The sequence below is a fragment of the Musca domestica genome, unplaced genomic scaffold, assembly GCF_030504385.1.
Source record: "Musca domestica strain aabys unplaced genomic scaffold, Musca_domestica.polishedcontigs.V.1.1 196, whole genome shotgun sequence".
NCBI lineage: Eukaryota > Metazoa > Arthropoda > Insecta > Diptera > Muscidae > Musca > Musca domestica.
In genome coordinates this window covers 271,117-295,000 of record NW_026712248.1, presented here as the reverse complement: position 1 = coordinate 295,000, position 23,884 = coordinate 271,117, and the positions used below count along the sequence as shown (strand labels likewise).

Genomic DNA, 23,884 nt, shown 5'->3' with positions numbered 1-23,884 from the left:
TCACGGTGTGCTACAATTACGTGATTTTATGAGGGGGGCTATCAAAGTCCACAAAAAATACGAAGAGTGAGAAATGACAAAAAAAGCTTCGTGAGAAATCTAACACGCATTATTCTCCCAAAAAAGAGGAAGAAGAAGAAGTTAATAAAAACTAATTAAATGCAACCATAAAATCCCTCTCTTCACAGTTTCTGGGAGCCAAGAAATTAACTACTCCGAAAAACGGAACCAGTTTTATTTAACTTTGACCCCTTACCCCTGACCCCGGAAAGGTAACATAATTTAATTATGAAGAGTCATGCTGGCCAGCTAACGTGACATAATGTCATATCCAAACAATTTTTTTTTTGTTACAATGTCATGCAACTGGGTTAGTCAGTCAGTCAGGCAGCCTGTCATTGCAATGTTAAATGTCTTCCCCTTCCCATCCAATGTTTAGCTTTCAGTTTTTAATTTTCCAAGGCTAAAAAATGACACTTGCCACATTAAAAAAAAGAAAAACGCTAATGACAGTTGTAAATTGTGCGGCCATAAAATCGCTAACGCGCTTTAAACGCCCAACCCACAATGCCATTAACATATGACCCTGGAAAGAAAGTCAGGCAGTCAATCGGACAGACGTTGGAAATTCACTTTCGTTAGGATGAAATAAAAAAACATGGGGAAAGAAATGGAAATTCAGTAAAGGTTTTCTGGAGAAAAAATAAATATTTTTTATATGGACAATATCGGCCCACTCCATCAAGTACCTCCCTCACAAGGGGTCAAAATTTTTGAATAATTATAACTCTTATAAAATGTGATGTAAGGGTTCGTTTGTCTTCAAATTACACACATCACAATATTTTTACTAACCCAAGATCTGGTCTAAAGATGGAATATATCAGACCACTCCTTCTGGTACCTCCCTCCCACAAAAGGTCGAAATTTTCAAAATATATATTTTCTGCACAGAAAGAGAAATGATAATCCGCTTTGGCTCGAACTTTGCAAATCCAAATATTTGCATCCGTGCTAGGTCAGGTGCGAAAATGGACAATGTCGGTTCACTCTATCAGGTACCTCCCCAACATAGGTACAAAATTTTGAATATCCATGAAGCTCATAAAACGCGAAATAAACATTCGATTCCATTCAGACTTGGTACATCTCAACATTTCCATCAACCCAAGATCTGTTATAAAAATGGTAGAGATCGGACCATTTCTTCTGATACCTCCCCCACAAAGGGTTAAAGTTTTGAATAACCAAAACGATCATAAAATCCAAAATAAGCATCCGATTCTCTTCATATTTCACACATCCCATTATTTTTACTAACTCAGAATCTGCTGAGGAGATGGGATATATCCATCCAATCCTTTTGGTACCTCTCCCACAAAGGGTCAAAATCTTGCATATCCATGAAGCTCATAAAACGCGAAATTAACTTCCGATTCCTTTCAGACTTGGCACATCTTAACATTTTCAACAACCCAAGATCTGTTATAAAGATGGTAGAGATCAAACCATTCCTTCTGATACCTCCCCCACAAAGGGTCAACATTTTGAATAACCAAAAGGATCATAAAATCCGAAATAAGCATCCGATTTTCTTCATATTTCTTACATCCCAATATTTCTATCAACACAAGGTCTGCTGTGAAAATGGGATATACCCATCCACTCCTTCTGGTACCTCCCCCACAGCGGGGGATGGGCCACCAAGGGCGTAAAACGCGAAATTAGCATCCGATTCCTTTCAAACTCGACACATCTCAATATTTCTACTAACTTAAGATCTGTTGTGAAGATGGTCTACCATCGGTCCACTTCTTCTGGTACCTCCCCCACAAAAGGCTCAACATTTTAAATAAACAAAACGCTCATAAAACGCGAATTCACACATTCCATGTTTTTGGAACTTTTTTTATTTATTTTGTTTTCATTCAAATTGAAACTTCCCGATACCCACTAACACACAAGTCAATATAAATTACCACAAAAAAAGTTTGCTTTTGTCGCTGTTAATTCTGCACTAAAATGCAGTGTTAAAATATGCAACGAATCAAGTGTTAATGTCACGTCTTTGTGGCAAAGAAGCAAAAAACCAAAAAAAGTAACACTTTTTGTGCGATCTTAGCCGATCGCCAGGTTTGGCACCTTTTTTTTGTGCCCGACGTTCTCCGCCGATATCTAAGTGAGGTTGTTGTTTGTTTGCTAAATTTAAATACTCTGTGTCTGCTAAAAATGCAAGAGTATTTAAATTAATGTCAGTTTTTTTTTTTTTTTGCTTCCCGACTGGTATTTGGTTTGAACTAAAAGGTGTAATTAAAACAAATGAGAATTAAGGGGTAAGGTGGGGTAGGGAGTGGAAAAATGTGATTTGAAAAATTTTTTTTGTGAGTTGAAAAAACTTTTTTTGAAAAACATATTTTTAATTTATTTTTTTATTTTATTTTTAGAAACCAATATTTTATTTTTAATTATTTTTTTTTTGGATTTATTTATCTTATTTATTTATTAATTTTATTTTTATTTATTTATTATTTTTTTTTTTTGAAAAAAAATTTGGCTGTTGTTTGATGTCTTTTGAGAGATCCTCTCCCTTTATTTGCATATTTTTTCTCACATTTCCTCTCCTGACTGTACCCTACCCCTTAAATTCTCACATTCTCACACCGTTGTATTCCCAAGCCCAAAAACACCGTTTTAATTACCAATATTGGCCAATTATAAAATCGTTTGCATTCTTATGCAATTTTAAACCAAAAACAAACAACAACAACAAAAACGATAAAAATAATGTCAACTTAGCACCATTTTTGGGGGTTTTTACATTTCATGAAAATGAAATAAATGGCATTTTTACGTTTTTGGAAACTTTTATTTGTCGCCCATTCTTGGGAAAATAATTCCCAAATGAAGAGCGCACTCGGCCACACTTATGGCAAGGAAATATTGTATTCATTACGCTGCCGACTTATTTATTTATTACTTCTTTTTTATTTTGCATTTCGAAAGAAATTTTTTATTTTATATAAGCCGAACAAAAGAAGAAGCAGAAATGGCATACCTTTTATATATTTCTTTCTTTCTGGTTATGACTGAGTTGGTTGGTTGGATATTGTTGTCTCTTTGAAAAATTTTCCTCACATGGATCTCATATTACCATTTCACTTTACGTTTTTTTTTTTTTGCAATTTTTCCAACGTCATTCGCAAATACTTGGCTTTTCTTTCTTTGGTTGGATTTGTTGTTGTTTTATTTTTAATTTTTTAATGTCTGATGATGATTATGTCATACTTTGAAATTAATACCATCAGCAGTGGCTCCACCACCAACACCACCACCGGACCCAAAAAAGGTGTTGGCATTTTGAGTGTTGCTGTTGCTATTGTTGCCTCGTCAGCTACTGGGCTACTGCATTGTCACAATAATTATTGAAGCGCATTATTTGGGTTGCATGGTTAACTGATCATCCAGCCCAGCCACAACAGCTGTCTTGTTTTTTTTTTTTTTTTTTTGCTACAAAAAAGAAATGGATTTCCTAAGAAATTGGAGGAACTAAAAAAAAACAACAAAAATTGGAGCACAATGAAGATTAAAAATAGCTATAAAACAGAGATTGAAAAAATCACATTAAAATTGAGACCATTTCAAAATCATGGCAAAATCTCCAACAATACTACAAGTGAGAGGGATGGTGTTAAAGGAAAAAGTAATCTATGCCAAATTCTACTAAGGGTCACCGTACACCATAAATCGGTAAATATAATATATAACCCTGAAATATCAGCAGTAAAATGGGGATACAAAGAAAAAAATTATTATTTTTAAGGGTTTCACAAATTAGCCCAAATTTGGATTAAATTTTCATTATAGGGGGTTGGTGTCAAAAGACAAACTCATCTACACCAAATTCTACTATGGGTCACCAAACAATAAAAATCGATATACATAACATATATTTCTGAAATATCAGCTGTAATATTGGAATTCTGACAAAAAATACTTAATGTTTTTTATTATTAAAAGGTTTCAAAATTGGCTCAAAATTCCACCAAAACTCCATTTTCCGGTGTTGGTGTCAAAGAAAATAGTAATCTTTACCAAATTTTACTAAGGGTCGCCGAACAACAGAAATCGGTATTTATAATATGTAGCCCTGAAATATCAGCAGTTAAATGGGGATATAAAGAAGAAAACCCTTATTTTTTAGTTTTTAAGGTTTTCACAAATTGGCCAAAATTGGGATCAAATCTTCATTATAGGGGAGTGGTGTCAAAGGACGAACTAATCTACACCAAATTCTACTGTGGGTCACCGAAGAAGAGAAATCGGTATACATAACATATATTTCTGAAATATCAGCTATAATATTGGAATTCTGACAAAAAGCCCTTATTGTTTTTAATTATTGAAAGGCATCACAAATTGGCCCGATATTCTACTAAATGTCCATTTTCCGGGGTTGGCGTCAAAGGAAAAAATAATCTATACCAAATTCTACTAAGGGTCACCGAACAACAGAAATCGCTAAATATAATATATAAAACTAAAATATAAGCAGTTAAATGGGGATATAAAGAAAAAATCCTTATTTTTAAGGGTTCCACAAATTGGCCCAAATTTGGGTCAAAACTCCATTATAGGGGATTGGTGTCAAAAGACAAACTCATCTTCACCAAATTCTACTATGGGTCACCAAACAACAGAAATCGATATATATTACATATATTCCTAAAATATCAGCTGTAATATTATAATTCTGACAAAAAGTCATTATTGTTTTTTTATTATTTAAAGCCTTCCCAAATTGGCTCAAAATTCCACAAAAACTCCATTTTAGGGGAGTGGTGTCAAAGGAAAATTAAATCTACACCAAATTTCATTATAAGTCTCCAAATAACAAAAATCGGTATATATAGTATATATCTCGGAACTATCAGTAGTAATGTTGATAAAAATTATTTATTGGCTGCTTTAGTAATTAATTTAATGGTCTTCCCAAAATGGCCCGAAAGCGCCACCTTCTGTTCATATTAGCCAAGAGATGTCAAAGCAAAAAATAATCTTCATCGAATTTCATTATAAGTCTCCAAACAATATAAATCTATATATATGGTATATATATCTGAACTATCAGTGGCAATATATATAAAAATTATGTATTTGTTGATTTTTAATTACCTTAATGATCTCCCCAAATTGGCCTGAAAATTCAACCTTCTGCTCATATTAGCCGGGAGGTGTAGAAGGGAAAAATAATCTCCATCGAATTTCATTATAAGTCTCCAAACAATAGAAATCGGTATATATAGTATATATATCTGAACTATCAGTGGCAATGTTTATATAAAAAAATTATTTGTTGATTATTAATTATTTTTAATGATCTCCCCAAAATGGCCCGAAAACGCCCCCTTCTGCTCATATTAGCCGAGAGATGTCAAAGGGAGAAATAATTCTCATCGAATTTCACTATAAGTCTCCAAACATTAGAAATCGGTATATATAGTATGTATCACTGAATCGTCAGTAGCAATGTTGATCAAAAATATTTATTGGTTCCTTTATCAATAATTTAATGGTCTCCCCAAATTGGTACGAAAATTCCCTGTTCCACTCATTTTAGCAGAGAGGTGTAAAAGGAAAAAATAATTCCCATCGAATTTCACTATGAGTCTCCAAACAATAGAAATCGGTATATATAGTATATATATATCTGAACTATCAGTGGCAATCTTTATTAATAATATTTATTTATTGACTTTTAATTACTTTTAATAGTCTGCCCAGATTTGCCCCGAAAACCCCCCTTCTGCTAATTTTAGTGGATAGGTGTCAAAGCAAAAAATAATCCTCATTAAATTTCACTATATGTCTCCAAACAATAGAAATCGGTAGAAATGATATATAGCAATACAAAATCGGTTTAAATGTTGGTATAAATACATTATATTATTTTTCAGTTTTTTTTACAACAAATTCTGAACTGACCCAAATAACTTCAGAAAACTTTATTTTAGGGGAATTTCTCCAATGGAGAAAATATTCTACATCGAATTTCATTATGAGTCTCCAAACAATAGAAATCGGTAGAAATGATATATAGCAATAAAAAATCAGTTTAAATGTTGGTATAAATGCAATATATTATTTTTTGATTTTTTTACAACATATACTGAACTGACCCAAATAGCTTTAGAAAACTTGATTTTAGAGGGATATTTCCAATGCAGAAAATATTCTACATCAAATTTCATTATGAGTCTCCAAACAATGGAAATCCGTAGAAATGATAGAAGCTATAAAAAATCGCTTTAAATCTTGGTAAAAATACATTATATTATTTTTGTGTGTTTTTTACAACCTATACTGAAATGAACCCAAATAACTTCAGAAAACTTCATTTTTGAAGGATTTTGTCAATGGAGAAAATATTCTCCATTAAATTTCACTATAAGTCTCCAAACAATACAAATCGGTAGAAATTATATATAGCAAAAAAAATCGGTTTAAATGTTGGTATAAATACATTATATTATTTTTGAGTTTTTTTACAACAAATTCTGAACTTACCCAAATAACTTCAGAAAACTTCATTTTAGCGGAATTTCGCCAATGGAGAAAATATTCTACATCAAATTTCACTGTGAGTCTCCAAATACAAGAAAACTGTATATAAAGTACATAACGTTAAAATATCGTTTGCAATCTGGATATAAAAAAATGATATTATCTTTGAGTAAATATACCCCAATTTTGAGTTCAGACCCATTTTTCTATCCCAAAACATGGTTTTAGGGAAACATCATCAATGGAGAAAATATTCTCCATCAAATTTCACTATAAGTCTCCAACCAACAAAAATTTCTAGCTCTACTGTATAGCATTTAAAAATTAACATGAAAAACATCTCCATTTATTTTTGATACCAACTTGTTCCAGTGTAAGACCTACCAAACTTTGTTCCATTTTTTCTCGGTATCTGCCAACTTTAAATATTAATATTACATTTTAAAGATTTCCAAAAAATAAAATTTTAAACAAAAAATCATTTCGAATGGGATTTGTTGGTGTTTTTTTTATATGGAAATCCATATAAAATTCAACACAATCTCCCAAAATATCACCATGGCAAAACGGGCCAAGCCTCCAAAATGACGACAACAACAACAAAAATACCACAACGAAACTTCAAAAATGTTTATGTTGCCATGCCATGTCATGCTGTTGCTGCTGCCACTAAACCAGCAACACTTGATTTCAATATTTATCTTTAGACTTAGTGTTTAGGCCAACATGAAAGTTGACTAGAAACCAAACATTTTTTTGGTTGATTTGCTGGTGCTACTGTGACTAATTTTTTTCTAGTTGTTCGGCCAATCGACAACAACAACAACGTCATGAAAAAAACGGTTGTGCCCTTTAAAACAAATCAACTCCATTTAGTTAAGACTTACAGCTATCAGCAGGCGAAAAATCTTGAAATTAAAGCATGAAATCTGTGGGAGAAGAGAGAATAATGATGCTGGGTGGCCGTTTCAATAATCTACCAATTTTGTTTTTCAACAAATTATGGGAATGAAAGTGTGAAATATACGAAATTATAGTTTTAATTAAAACCGAAAAACTTCTTGGTCGAAAAAAATTTCAAAAATTTTTTTGGTCGAAAAAATCCCCAAAAATTTTTGGTCGAAAAATATCTCCAAAAATGTTTTTAGAAATACTAAATATACGAAAATATGGTATTAATTGAAACCAAATTCTTGGTAAAAAAATCTCAAAAAAAAAAATTTGGTCGAAAAAATCCCCAAAAAATGTAGTCGGAAAAATCCCAAAATCTTAAATGAAATATAAAAAAATCAGCATATATATATTTATATTATACTTTTTTACTATTTTTGTGAACAAATGTTTGCCCAAATATAACCAAACAAATTTGGTAAAAAATCTCAAAAAAAAATTTGGTCGAAAAAATCCCCAAAAAAATGTAGTCGGAAAAATCCCAAAATCTTAAATAAAATATAAAAAAATCAGCATATATATATTTATATTATACTTTTTTACTATTTTTGTGAACAAATGTTTGGCCAAATATAACCAAACAAATTTCAATTTCCGACCAAACTTGATTTTCTTAAGGGAAATTTAATGCTAATTTAAAAAATAATTATCAAAAATCAGTGTCCCTATTTTATTACTTCAATTTATCAACAATAATATTCCCCACAAATAAACAAAAAAGACACAACTAAAAAATGTTGGTCGGAAAAAAGTACCAAATTTTTTTGGTCGAAACATAACTCCTTAGAAATGTTGAATGGTCTCAACATATTGAATGTATATAATTTTAACTTAATATTTCTATATTTTCCAACCGATAAAAAATACACAAAAAAACATTTTGGTCGGAAAAAAGTACCAACTTTTTTTAGGTTGAAATATAACACCCTACAAATGTTCAATATCCTCAAAATATTGAATAAGTAAAATTTTAACTTAATATTTATGTATTTCTGTCAAAATAAAACATTGGCAAAGCCTTTAATGAAATCGACCAAATTTTTATTTCCGACCAATTTTGATTATTTAAAAAAAAAAAACTTAAAAATTTACTAATAATAAAAGCAACATAAAGTGAAAAGTTTTTTTAAGGAACAAACAGCCAAATTTAAATTGACCAAATTCCATCCCAATTTTGGTAGCAACCCCCCATTAAATCTTTAGGGTCTCTTTTTTTCCTCACGATGAATCTTGATAATGTTTGTGCCATGATGCTGATGGTGTCTAACTGTGACTGTGTCGATGGTGCCTCAAAACAAGTTTTACCACATGCCAAGCCGAAAGGAAAATCTGCAACCAAAAAAAAACTATTTAATAATAAAAACACTGATATTTAGTTTATTGTTAAGTGCTACACGCCATGTAAAAGGTGGCAAACACGATCGAATGCGACCAGGCAAAAACAAAATACAACTAGCAAATAACAAAAAGAAAAAATAAATGAATTGAAAATCTATAGAAAATAAAGAAAAAATATAACTTTTCCTTTTTTTTAAAAGATTTTCTAAAAATACATTTTAGGGGACAGGGGTGGAGCAATTGGAGGTCTTTTTTGGGGTGGGAGAAGAGTTATTATTTATTTGAACAGATATGGACTTTTTACTATATTTTCACACTGATAATGCATATATTTATCATTTATCCTCGGTACTTTAACAAATATGCATTTTTTTGAAATTTAAATTTTAGTAGTTTTTTCTACCAAAAAAATGGTCGGATTTTTTAAATAATAGTTTTCTAAAAAATGAAACTCAATTTTGAAAAGACGTGGGCTTTTTACTATATTTTCCCAACTGTAATGCATATATTTATCATTTATCCTTGGAATTTTAACAAATATGAATTTTTTTGAAATTTCAATTTTGGTAGTTTTTTCTACCAAAAAAATGGTCGGATTTTTTTAATAATATTTTTCTAAAAAAGTTAGATTTAATTCTGATTTATCTTTTTATTAGAGATCTGTTATATTGATTTCTTTTACAAAAGTTTCATGTTTTGCATTTTCAACAAAATTGGTCGAATTTTTGTAATTCAGAAAACTTGAGATTGGGAAAGAAAAATCGTTTATCTATCTTAGTATGTTAACTAAAATTTTTTTTTAAAGAGTATAGTTCACAATATTGGCTATAATGCCAAAAATATTGCTCCAGAAATTTCCGACCATTTTTGAAAATTTTCAAATTGGGAAGAAATATTTTGTAATTAAATTAAAATAATTAAAGCAATAATGTATTTCAAAAGTTGTAGGCCGAATTGCGGATTTAAATACCCAACATTATACTCTAGAAAATTCCGACCAATTTTGAAATTCTCCCAATTTAGGGTTCGTTTTTTTTTTGCTATACGTAAAATTCAAAATTTAAATTTGAACCAAATTGTTGGTACAATGAATTAAATTACAATTTTACAAATTTCTAAAAAATATCCCAAAATTTTGGTATAAAATTTTTCGACCATTTTTGGAAATTTTTAAATTAGGGAAATTAATTGTTGTTCACATAAGATAACGTGGATCTAAAGTGCCATGGGACAATCTATTTTATTAACGTTATAAAAATTTCCGACCAAATTTAAAAATACCCAAAATATTTTTAATAAGTATTCGAAAAAAAAAATTCGTCCATTTTTAAAAATTGTTTATTGTGTAATACAGGCTGCAATTAATTTAAATGTCTATGGGCTAATTTTCAGTTTAAATTGTCAAAAATTTGTCTCAAAAATTTCCGACCAAAAGTTTTTTACTAAAAATACAAAAAAAAAAATTACAAATTGTCCAAAGATTTTTTGTTGCGTAAAAAAGGCTTTAGTGGCATTAAAGCTCTATCGGCCATGTTTGTGGCTAAAATAACAAAAATTTTGCTCATAAAATTTCCGACCATTTTTGAAAATTTCAATTTTTTTGAAAAATTTTCCATAACTGGAGGAGCCATAAGTTAAATGATTTGAAGTCTTTATTTTAAAAGCACTGGGCCAAAATGCTTCAATGATGCCCAGTAAATCCGACCATTTTTGAAAATCTCCAAAAATTCTTTTATGAAAATATTGAAAATATTTATTTAAGAATTTAATTTTTTGATAAAAAAAAATTCGATCACTTTTTTGTCAAATATGTCCAATTTTCAAAATCTTGCAATGAGAGTTTGGGTTTTTAATATTCTCAATTTTTTTTAATATTCTCAATTTTTTTAGCCATAAGCTAAATGATTTAAAGTCTTTATTTTAAAAACACTGAGTCAAAATGCTTCAATAATTCCCAGAAAATCCGACCATTTTTTAAAAACTCCAAAATTCTTTTATGAAATTTTTGAAAATATTTGAAAATTACTTCAAATGGTTAATGAGGGTGTTTAAGAATTTAATTTTTTGATAAAAAAATTCGACCACTTTTTTGTCAAATATTTTCAAAATCTGGCAATGAGAGTTTGGGTTTTTAATATTCTCAATTTTTCCTAAATAAATTTTCTTTTCCATCTAATTTTTGGATACCCCTTCTCTCCACCACGCCCTTGAAGCCAATTAGAGTTTCATTTGTTGCCAGTGGACCAACATCATTTTTGTTACTTGTTTTTTTTTTTTTCTTTTTTGTTTACAACAATATCCCAATATTGTTGTTTTTATTATCACCATTTGTGCAAATGATATTTTATTAAATTTAACGCCTCTCTCTCTCACTTCTATTCATGAATTAAGTCTAAGCTCTTCTTTACCCACTTCAAGTAATTCACGCATCAGAGGTATTTCAAAAGCATCAGCATTTGACTGGCTGGCTGGATGGCTGACTGGCAGACTGACCACCACACAAAAGATGCCATTCGCCGTTGATGCTGTTATGGCCGCTGACAAGTGCCAAGACTAGATGATGACAGTTAAACAAAAGCCAAAAGATATTTGTTGCTGTTGGTGTTTATTTTCTTCTTTTTTTGGCCACAGCTTAATGTAATTGATGAAGACACTGGACAAGCTGTCCAAAGTCAGGTATTTTTTGTTGTTTGTTGTTGCTGCGATTTTGTGATAGATTGTGGCATTTGGCCAACTGGTCAGTGTGTAATCAATGACAATCAAGTGGCCTTTAGTTATGGCCTGAAAACAAAAAACTAAGTTCAATATTCAGCGATTAAGTTTAAAATTTTGAAGAAAATCAGACATCAAAGGTATGGACGTTGGGCGCCAATGGAGAGTCAGTGGTGTTTTTCGAATATAAACAATAATTTGCAGCCAGTTCTAATAACAAAAAAAAAGAGATATACTTAAACTCCCAAACGAAAACAAATTTCACGTTGGGCGCCATTTTGGTTCCAGACACTGAAAAATGTAGGAGCTTCGCCCTCAGAAAACGGCAACCAATTACCGATGAACTATTATTCTCATAACAAAAACTTGGAAGAATTGTTAAATAATTTTCCAATGCAATGGAGAACCACGTTGGGCGCCAATTGATTTTAGAGGTAGCATATTGCAAAGATTTCCCACTCAGAGAACGGACACATCAAACTTATGTTAACCATTATAAAATTTGAGATCACCACACAATGTAAAATTAAACTCCCAAACGAACACGGTTTTACGTTGGGCGCCACTTGATTACAGACACTTAAAAATTAGACCGATTTCCACAACATTTAACTTCCAAAATATAGGTGATCTATTATTCCTATAACAAAATTTGGAAGATTTTTTTTAAAAATTTCCCAATACAATGGAGAGCCACGTTGGGCGCCAATTGTTTTAAGAGCTAGAATATTGCAGAGATTTCGCCCTCAGAGAACGGACACAGCAAACATATGTTAACAATTATCAATTTTTAAATCGCCACCCAATATATACTTAAACTCTCAAACGAAAGCAGGTTTCACGTTGGGCGCCGTTTTGGGTTCAGACACTTAAAAATTAAAGAGATTCGCACAACATTTAACTTCTGAAATATCGATCAACTATTATTGTCATAACAAAATGTGGAAGAGATTTTTAATAATTTTCCAATACTCTGGCGAACCACCTTGAAGGCCAATTGCTTTTAGAGGTAGAATAATGTATATATTTCGCCATCAGCGAACGACACAACAAACATATGTTAACCCTTATCAATTTTTAAATCGCCACCGAACATATACTTAAATTCCCAAACGAAAACAGATTCTACGTTGAGCGCGATTTGGTTTCAGAGACTTAGGAATGTGGGAACTTCGCGTTCAGGGAACGGCGTCCGGTGAACTATTATTCTCATAACAAAATTTGGAAGATTTTTTAATAATTTCCCAGTACAAAGGAGAACCACATTGGGCGCCATTTGCATTAAGAGCTAGAAAATTGCATAGATTTCGCCCACAAAACAAACCATTATAAATTTTTAAATCGCAGCCCAATATATACCTAAATTCCCAAACGAAAGCAGGTTTCACGTTGGGCGCCATTTTGGTTACAGACACTTAATGATCTGGGAGACTCGCGATCAAAGAACGACCACATTTAACATCCAAATTATAGGTCTCCATTATTCTCTGTACAAAGACCTTAAAGATTTTTTCATCATTCCTCAATACGCTGTACCACGTTGGTCGCCAATAGATTTGAGGGGTAGAATAAACAGAAAAACTAAAAATAAAAGATAAAAAAGATCAAAAGCTAAAGATAAAAACATCAAGAACTAAAATAACAACATTTAATTATTCTAACTTTTAAGTCGCCCACCCAATACACGATAAATCCAGCTTGGGCGCCAGTTGCCTTAATCAATAATTTGATGCTTTCGAGCTCAAATAACAATAGCAACATCAAAATCTAAATATCATTTTCGATTTTTATACCTAGTTTTTAGATTGCCATCCAATAGACGAAATCCCCACATTGGGCGCCAGTTTTTTTAATCGAGAAGCCTGAAAATTGACACAAATAAAAGAAAAATAAATTATAAATTACCTCCCAAATTAAAAGAGCTTGATATTGGTCGCCTGACGTTGGGTTTTCAAATCGCCACCCAATATACGAAAATTCCAGGTTGGGCGCCAGTTGGTCAATATTTTGGGACTGTCAAGCTCAAATAATAAAAAAAACATTAAAAACTAAAAAGAAAGTCCTCAATTTTTACACATAATTTTTAGATTGCCATCCCATACACGAAACCCCCTTCCCATTAGGCCCCATTGTTTTTTAGTCGAGAAACCTGAAAATTGACACAAATAAAAAAATTATAAATTAAAATATTTCCAATTTGTATACTAAATTTTTGGATCACCATCAGATACACAAAATCCCCACATTGGGCGCCAGTTATTTAATAGATAAGCCTTTGAGTTGACATAAAATACCAGGAATGTCCCTTGGATTAATCTTTACCGTTTCGTCTGAAATTTAGAAGTCCAAACTCTTAGACAAAATTTTCTCTGAGAGCTAAGGTTTTTACTATCTCATCTCTCTCTCTCTCTCATGCCTTTCTCTCTCAATAGGGAATGTGGATTAATTTAACAACCCTTTTTAAACTTCAGAATGATTTGATTTCCAATTTTTGCCACGTTTTTTCCGGATACTGAGCTCTTACTTAAAATACTCACAGATTTCATATATTTTTATAATTTTTTTTATAGATTTTCAAATCTTCCCTTGTAGTGTGAGTTTCAAAAGGCTCCACCCAATCCGTGTTTTATGTTTTATTTTAACCTGTCATTGATTTATTTATTTTTTTTTTTTATAACTTCAGAATGATTTGATTTCCGACTTTTGCACACGTTTTTGCCGGATACTGAGCTCTTACTTAAAATACTCACAGATTTGATATATTTTCATAATTTTTTTAAGGATTTTCAAATCTTCCCTTATATAGTGTGGGTTTGAAAAGGCTCCACCCGATCCGTGTTTCATGCCTTATTTTAACCTGCCATTGATTTATTTAATTTTTTCTTTTTATTACATTTTAATTTCCAGTTTGAAACTCTACTATCAAGTGCATATAGCGTTGGTGTGTATGTCTGTGTGTGTTTTTCGTCTTTATGTTTGGATTTATGCAAATTTCCATATTCATGTTTTATTGTCAAAGAGACCCCTAACTAATAAATGTCAACAGATAATAATAATTGTTAGTTTATAACTCTTTGCCTTGTTTTTTTTTTCTTCTTTTCTAAAAATAAATAAAAAACAAAAAATGTGGTTTAATGGCTTAGATAAGGTGGGCAATAAAATTTTATTGTTGCTATTTTTTATTATTTTTTATTGTTTTAAAGGAGTGCTAAAAATGTTGTTTACCTTATCTCAAAAAAAAAAGAAACAAAAAACTTGACAGTTGTCAAACGTCATCATACATCATAATTGGAAAGTCTTGACTCCAAGAGATAACTTCTGTGAAGGTTAAGCTCAAACTACCTACATTCGTGTAAAATTCTTCTGGTTTTCTGATATGGGAGTTGATCTAATTCTTAGGTTTTTTATTTTTTTTTTTTTTAATTTATGGCTTTGTTAATTAAATTTGAAAACTGTTAATTGAAAATATTAGCATATAAAATTGTATTGGTTTAATGAATGTATAATGTTTTTTAAAAAAAAAAAGAAGGGAGGTGTGAATATTATTTTTAAGTTGGCGGAGGAGATTCTTGGGGTTTGAAGAATGATGGCTAATTTTTTGTTTCATGAAAAGGAAATGGTTTCTTAATTTTCAGGGAATATTTTATTTAAAGATCCGGGATCAATGTTTTTTTTATGGTACAATTGGGCGCCAATTTTTCAATGTTTGTGGAAAAGCACTAAATTCTTCTAAATTAAGAAATACTTCTTTAAACGGTCCTGGATCAATGTCTTTGCCAATTATTGGGCGCCATTTTTCCATCGAATCATTTTCAATGGTATTTCGGTATTTAGGAATATTTTTAACTACCAATAATTGGACGTAATTTTCTCGTTGTCTCATTGTTCCGTGGAAGGGAAATAAATTCAGATTATGTTTTTTCAAAGTTTCTGAGATTTCATTTTTATTCTAAAACCATTGGGCGCCATATGCCTATTGTTCTATGGAAACGAAGTGAATTCTTTGAATTTAGGCAAAATTTTCTAAAATATCCCTAATCGATTTTTATTGACAAACGTATCGAATCATTCTCTCATTATTCCATTGAGTAAAATTACATTTTTTTTATTTTTAAGGCGTTTTTTTCAAAGTTCTGGAATTTAATTTTAATTACAAAATCATTGGGCGCCATTTCCTCTTTGTGCCAAAGAAAAGCTTAATTTCTATGTATTATTATCTGAATATAAATAATTTAGTTTTTCCTTGGCACAATGAGGAAATGGCGATTACAAAAATCTCCTGGAATAAAATATTTATTGGGATTTTCGCAAAATTCCCAATAAATTCCGGACTTTTTGCATATTTGCCATAGAAAAGTCCCATCCCACAACGATTTTGACATCCCATCCATCATCAACTACATAAAGTGTTGTAAGCCATTTTTGATGGGTGTTGTTTGTTGTGCTATTATTAATTCATTTTTTATTACAACAGTTGTAGTCAACAATTTTTGTGCTGATTGAATCAAAACTGCAATTGGTCAGACCTGTCGTATTTTTTTATGATTTTTTTTGGTATTTTTTTTTTTTTTTTTTTTTTTTTTTTTTTTTTTTTTTTTTTTTTTTGAAGTGTTCATACCTCAGTACTTCAAGCTGAAGATTATGATGGTGTTATTATTGCTATTACTCCGCAAAGGTGTTGTTTTTTGAACAAAGAAATTGATTAATTTTTGTTTTCTTCACTTGTCTTCAACAAATTTTGGATTTCGTGAAAACATTTGATTATGATGTGGTTTTAGTTTTACTTTTTTTTTGTTTCTTTCTTTTTTTTTTTTTTTGTTTTTGATTGTCTGTTGTTATTTGGCGGTAGTAACAATCATCACAGGTGATTTAAGCAAAAAAAATGGGTTGGTTAACAAATTTTGAAATAAAAATGTTGTTTGAAATAAAAAATTGAGAGCTTTGCATGCACTTAATTTGAATTTAATGGAAATTTCATTGGCCATTATTTTTGTATTAAAATTATAACAATATTTGAATATTCCGCTGTGGTTGTGACCTCAATGAGGGATTATTTTGTGCTTTGGATAGTGTTGGGATATACAAATCCCTGGTCAAACTTTCTGCTATCAATTAATTCCCTTTGAAATTCCCAAGAAAACATGCTGCACTTGCTTCTCAGTCTGAGTAAAGATTACATCCCACAATTCTATATTATTTATTTCTAACTCAAAGTTCTGCTCACCACCTTGTCGTATCTTATTTAATGTGGACTGTATTAAAAATATCTCTGTTTAACAAATCTCTCCCATCTACACTAGGTAACCCACCACTATTATTCGTGAACATTTAACGTCAGATTTCTTTCTTTGTTGTTAATAGTATTCCGACTTAGCGCCAAAACAACTTAAACTTCTTACCCTTAATGCACCAATGAACACTGCATTTCTCTAATGAACAGGCAATTGATCATTTTCTCCAATTGTTAGTAATACTTGCTCGACAAACAATGTTCTCCTAAATATAAATGGCAATTGTTAACAGCGATGGCCCACGAGCAATATTTTAATAATAATCCAATGACCGGCAATATTCCACGAGTAATATTAGATTTTTTTACTTATCCTCTTGCTCATTTATATCTAATTCGAAGAGAAATACTTTTTTCTTTCTTAACTATAAAAATTTAATTATTAACGTTCCAATGAACATTTCTCTTTGGTTGCGAAAATGGACTGACAAATTAATAAGTAAGTTCTTCATCTACTAAGCAATCAATGCCTTTTTCTTTCACTGATGCTTCTTCTCATTACAATATTGTTTTGCACTCTCAAATTCTAATTCATTTAAAGTTTTCAGCTCTCCTTCTCTCTGTTGTGTGTGTTTGTTGCTATTCACATTTATGCTAGTGACAACGGTATTCCTAACCAATATCAACAATTAGCATAACAAGAGAAAAAGAGAGTTTCAAAGAGGGAAGTAAAACAAGGATCGGTGTTTATGTGGGGTATGTTCAGTAAATGCTAAAGTAATGGTGGTGTATTGTTTCTCACATAACCAAGTGTTTGTCTAAGGGATTTCAAGAAACAAAAAATAATATGAAAAAGTTGTTCTTGAAAATAATGTTTTAAGAGAATTATTCCGCCTAAAGAAAATAATAAAATATAATAACCATTAGCATAACAATCAAAAGAGAGTAACAAAGGGAGAAGAACAACGGTGTTTTTGTGGGGTATGTTCAGTAAAAGCTACAAAGCTGATGCTGCAGCAGCGTTTCTCACATAACCAAGTATTTATCGTTGGGATTTGAAGAAAAAGAAAATCTTAAAAAAATATGAAAAAGTTGTACTGGAAATAATATTTTAAGATAAATATTACACTTAAAGAAAATAATAAAATGTTAACAATTAGCATAACAAGAAATATAGAGTAACAAATTCAGAAGAACAAGAGTGTTTTGTGGGGTATGTTCAGTAAAAGCATCAAAGTTGATGCTGCAGTAGCGTTTCTCACATAACCAAGTATTTATCGGGGGGATTTTAAGAAAAATATAAAATTTTAAAAAATATGAAAAAGTTGTTTTTGTACATAATATTTTATGTGAAATATTACACCCAAAGAAAATTATAAAATATTAAAAATTAAAATAAAATAGATTTTTGTTCTCCTAGACCATTTCATCTGTGTGGAATTTTAAGGATATTTTTCTCCCAGCATATATTTAATTAGAAGGGTTCTTCCAAGATAAAGGCAACTCCTACTAAGAAGTAAAATAATGTGGAAATTATTATTTAAAAAAAATCTTGGAGATTATAAAAATCTCCCCTATGATATTTTAAGGAAATTTTGGAAAAAATACCCATTAAAAATCATTTGAAAATAAAAAATATTGAGGATTTATATGTGTTCCCTGAGACTAGTTTTTCAAATATTTTGGATTTTTCCCCAAAAAGGGGAAAGTCAAAAAATGTGGGAATTATTATTTTAAATAAATCTACCAGGAATTCTCCCTTAAGATAATTTAAGGAAATTTTGCAAACAAAAAAATTCCTTGGAAAACAAACCTTTGAAAATAAATAAATATTTAGAACAGATTTGTCCCACTCAAACTAGTTTTGCCAATATTGATGATTTTTCCCACAAAAGGGAATATTTCTTATTAAATTAGGCAGAAAAAAATTCAAATTGGGGACTTGAGGATTTGGTGGGAATCTTTTAAAAAATCAATGAATTTAATTGAAGTGTCATATTTTAATCATTTCAACTACTGAGAAGGGAGGCTATGAATTGAATTTTATGTACAATTATTATTATTATTATTATTGTTATTTTTTTTTTTTTTTTAATTTTATTTATTTTTTCTTTTTTTTTGAGGAAATTCAATCAAATTTAAGGAGATTTGAATTTGGGGACGAGAGATAGAAAAATACTGACAAATACTGCCTGAGATCAAAAATTTCCGCCAATATCTCCCTACCTTGACCTCTTTCCCTGGTTTCATTTCTTTCCTGTCTCTCCATACATATGTGAAGCCTCTTCTTATTGTCGCCAGCATGTCCCGCCAAAGTTTCATCTTTGGCAATTATTTGTTTTTTTTTTTTTGTCTCCTCTCCAGACAACGGAAAATTTACTCAATTTCGGATATTTGCGAAACGCTTGATTTTCCCCCCTGGTTTTTGTTTATTTTGTAGTGAAAGTTCCCCATATCCAATATTGTTCACTCAAATACCTCATCTATATTGCAAATGGACATTTGTGCATATCATGGTGGCACATTATAAGCCAAAGAAAAAAATCTTCCATAGATATACGGCGGCATACATGGCCAACTAATGTGGTGTGGAGAGTTACCTAGGGAGGAGGAGCGGGAGAAGGAGGATGATTGTTGATGACTAGTGGGGAACCATACACAAAAAATGTTGCAACATCAGCTGACCAAATGCCTGCCACCAAACATCTATTACATACCCGGTTGGATGGTTGGCTTTTGTAACCGTCTAACTCACAATAAAACGCAACATGCATTGTTGCAATAACACAATGCATGTGCATGTGCCGGGGAGTATTTTTGTTGTGGCAACAGGCAGCTCCATGTAAACGCAAATATGGGAAGTTGCAACTTCAACTGAAAATCATAAGTTTAAATAAGAAAAGCCTAAAAAGGAAATCTCCAATGGAATTTTGGTTTTTTTTTGGGATTTTTGTTAAATTCGGGGGATTTTTGAAAAATACCCCGGGAAGAAAAAAATAGGAAAATAGTGGTATTATTTTTAAAAATCCAAGGAAAAAGTAAGAAAGTAATACAAATTAAAAAAAATAATAAAAAATGAATATAAATTTCGAACAAATCAGGAGGTAAATATCACGGGAAGAAAAACATATTTCTCCGGGGATTTTTAGAAAATCACAGGAAAAAAAAATTACTAAAAAAAGGTGACGAGTGGCAGTAAGATCGTCCCTCCACCATTTGGAAATTTTCAAAAAATAAATAAAACATAGAATTCCTTATAAATTCTGTGAAAATCATCAAAATACCGAATATCGGGAGGTACAGTTATATGGGGCCTATACGAAGACGTGGACCTACATACGACTTTTTTTGCACATAGGTTGTGTACCCATTACAAACTTCGAAAACGAAATTTCAAACAGTTCGGATAAATAGTGTGGCTAAAATCATGAAAATACCGAGTATCGGGAGGTAACGTTATATGGAGGCTATACGAAGCGGCGGACCTGCATAAGTAATTTTTTGTCATAGGCTGTAGTACCAATTAAGATCTTTAAATACCAAATTTGAAACAATTCCGGTGAATAATGTCGCTAAAATCAACAAAATACCGAATAAAGGGATGTATCGTTATATGGATATTAAACGAAGACGTGGATCTGGACAGACAATTTTCTGTCTTAGGCTGTAGTATCCATTACGAACTTCAAATACCAAATTTTAAATAATTCCGGTGAATAATGTCGCTAAAATCATCAAAATACAGAATATCGGGAGGTACTGTTATATGGAAGCTATACGAAGCGGCGGACCTGCATAAGTAATTTTTTCTCATAGGATGTAGTACCAATTAAGATTTTTAAAAACCAAATTTTAAACAATTCCGGTGAATAATGTCGCTAAAATCATTAAAATACCGAATATTGGGAGATAGAGTTATATGAGGGCTATACGAATAGGTGGACATGCAAACGAAATTTTTTGAAATATGCTGTAGTATCTATTACAAACTTCGAAAACGAAATTTCAAAGAGTTCGGGTAAATAATGTCGCTAAAATCATTAAAATACCGAATATCTGGATGTACCGCTATATGGGGGCTATAAGAAAACGTGGACCTGCACAGACACTTTTCTGCCTTAGGTTGTAGTATCCATTAAGATCTTTAAGTACGAAATTTGAAACAATTCCAGAGATTAATGTTGCTGAAATCATTAAAATATCGAATATCGGGAGGTATCGTTATAAGGGGGCTAAAAAAAGGCGTGGAGCTGCATACGAAAAATGTTGTCACACGCCATACTATCCATCAGGATTTTCAAATACGAAATTTGAAACAATTCCGGCGAAAAATGTAGCTAAAATCATAAAAATACCGAATAAAGGGAGGTACCGTTATATGAAGGCTATACGAAGACGTGGACCTGCATACGAAATTTTTTGCCATAGGTTGCAATATCCATTACACACTTCGAATAGGAAATTTGAAACAATTCCCTTCAATAATGTCGCTGAAATCATGAAAATACCGAATATCGGGAGGTACCCTTTATACTATGGTGGAGGGTAAAAAATGAAATTATAAAGATTTGGGCATTCTTGAAATCATATACTGATTTTTTGGACATTTCTAAAGAAACCAGGAGATTTTTGGAAAATATACCATTATCTCAGCCTGCCTGTATTTTGTTGTCACCACTGGACGCATGTTATTTCCAGCATATTGAGATGACAATCAAATGTTGGCCATTATGGCCATATTGTTAGATAAGTTAACAAATTATTGTTGACCAAAAAGAAAAAAAAAATTATTTTGAAACTGAAAAGCAATTTTGCAACGTTGCTCAAAGGTATGGTTAATAGTTTGCACAAATGAGATCCTAATCGCCTTCGAAGAGAGGGAGAGAGAGTGAGAGAGAGCGAAACACCCCACCTTATTAATATCTCTTTAACATTAATCATATTTCTAATAGTTATTAATATTGCGAAATTGAAAAAAAAAAACAAAACTAAATTATCTTTTCTATTTTCTGCTTCCAGACTCTACAGTCGTGTCCCACCATCAGCAGCTGTACCAATGAACCCGATACCCTGAGCGCCAACAACGACTCGCTACAGACCACCCCAGATAGTACCCTACAAAAACCAGCCAGTCTCCAGCAACATCATCATCAGCACCATCAACCGCTCAGTCCCCATCATCTGCATCCGCACAGCCACAGCAACGGTGTTGGTGTTGGTGTCGGTGGCCCAGCCAACAGTGCCACCAGCGACACATCGTCCACATCCTTTCACCAGCGTTTTGACTTCAGTCAATTAAAAGCTCGTCTACCGGAACTAAATTGTCTGCACAGTTTACAGCGCTATTGGCAAAACAGCAACGGCCAATCACCGGGTGACGGCAGCAGCAACGATCCAACGTCCGGCTGTGGAAAAGATGATGGTAGTGGTGTTGGCAGCAATTCCTTTTATGCCAATAATATCTTAGGTTACACCTTTGGCTACACATTCAACGGCAAAGATTCCGGCAAAGGTGAGGCGGTACGTGAGACGCCACTGCAGAAGTTCTATCGTCACCAGCAGCAAAAGAAAATGCCAGCGTTTCGCGGTCGACGTGGTTGGTGTGGGTGTTTTCAGGTAATTGAGGAAAATTTTGAATAAAATCTTCATTTAATTACATTTAAATTGAAAATCGTATTAAGCTGGCATTTCAGAACCCCATTTGGCGGCTAAGTGACTTGTAACGGAAATGTATTTTGAAGTTTGGGCGTTACAAGAGAATTTTTGGGGTCATTAATTTTTTGAGAGAAAAAAAAGAAGTCAGAACCTACGCAAAAAATGTTCGGCAATGGATTTTTTATGACATGATTCTGTTACTACATTGACATTAGGGGTATTCACGAACTATAGCTAACATTTTTTATTGAAAAAGTCGGTTGAGCCAACATTTTCAGAATTTTTTAATAAAAATAAAAAACAATTCACAATTCGAATAAAATCGGCAGTGGATTTATTATGACAAGATTTTGTTACTCAATTGACATTAGGGGTGTTCACTAACCATAGCAAAATTTTTTATTGAAAAAATTTCAGAATTTTTTAACCAAAAAAAAAAAACTAGTAAAAAAGCAGCTAATTTCGGCCGGACCGAACTTTTAATATCCTCCACCATTTTCTAGAAACTGGAAAATTTTTTTAAAAAATTCCAAAAAAAAAAACATTTTTTTGATGACCCTTATAAGGGGGCTCTACGAAGACGTAGACCTGCACAGACAATTTTCTGTCGTAGGCTGTAGTATCCATTACGAACTTCACATACCAAATTTGAAACAGTTCCGTTGAATAATGTCGCTAAAATCATCAAAAAACCGAATAAAGGGAGGTACTCTTATATGAGGGCTATACGAAGCCATAGACCTGCACATACAATTTTCTGTCATAGGCTGCAGTATTCATTGCGAACTTCAAATACCAAATTTGAAACAATTCCGGTAAATAATGTAGCTACAATCATTAAAATACCGAATATTGGGAGGTACTCTTACATAAGGGCTACACGAAGACGTAGACCTGCACAGACAATTTTCTGTCATAGGCTTTTATATCTCCTACGATCTTTAAATACCCAATTTGAAACATTTCCGGTAAATAATGTCGCTAAAATCATTAAAATACCGAATATCGGGAGGTGCTGTTATATGGGGGCTATACGAAGTCGTAGACCTGCACAGACAATTTTCTGTCATAGGCTGTAATATCCATTACGAACTTCAAATACCAAATTTGAAACAATTCCGGTGAATAATGCCGCTAAAATCATCAAAATACCGAATATCGGGAGGTACAATTATATGGGGCCTTTACGAAGACGTGTACCTGCACTGACAATTTTCTGTCATAAGCTGTAGTATCCAATACGAACTTCAAATACGAAATTTGAAGCAATTCCTGTAAATAATGTCGCTAAAACCATCATAATACCGAATAAAGGGAGGTACTCTTATATGAGGGCTATACGAAGCCATAGACCTGCACAGACAATTTTCTGTCATAGATTGTAATATCCATTACGAACCTCAAATACCAAATTTGAAACAATTCCGGGGAATAATG

General features: G+C 31.9%; 1 protein-coding gene across 2 annotated transcripts in view; it reads left to right on the top strand.

Annotated features, from left to right (window-relative positions):
• The window catches only part of LOC101889038 (disheveled-associated activator of morphogenesis 1), a 94,390-nt gene that overhangs the window by 56,426 nt on the left and 14,080 nt on the right, over positions 1-23,884 (top strand). For both annotated transcript variants that reach the window (XM_059121444.1, XM_059121445.1), the window contains exon 2: positions 21,812-22,408. In XM_059121444.1, coding sequence (XP_058977427.1) covers positions 21,812-22,408 — 597 coding nt within the window. The remainder of the gene's footprint in view (positions 1-21,811; positions 22,409-23,884) is intronic.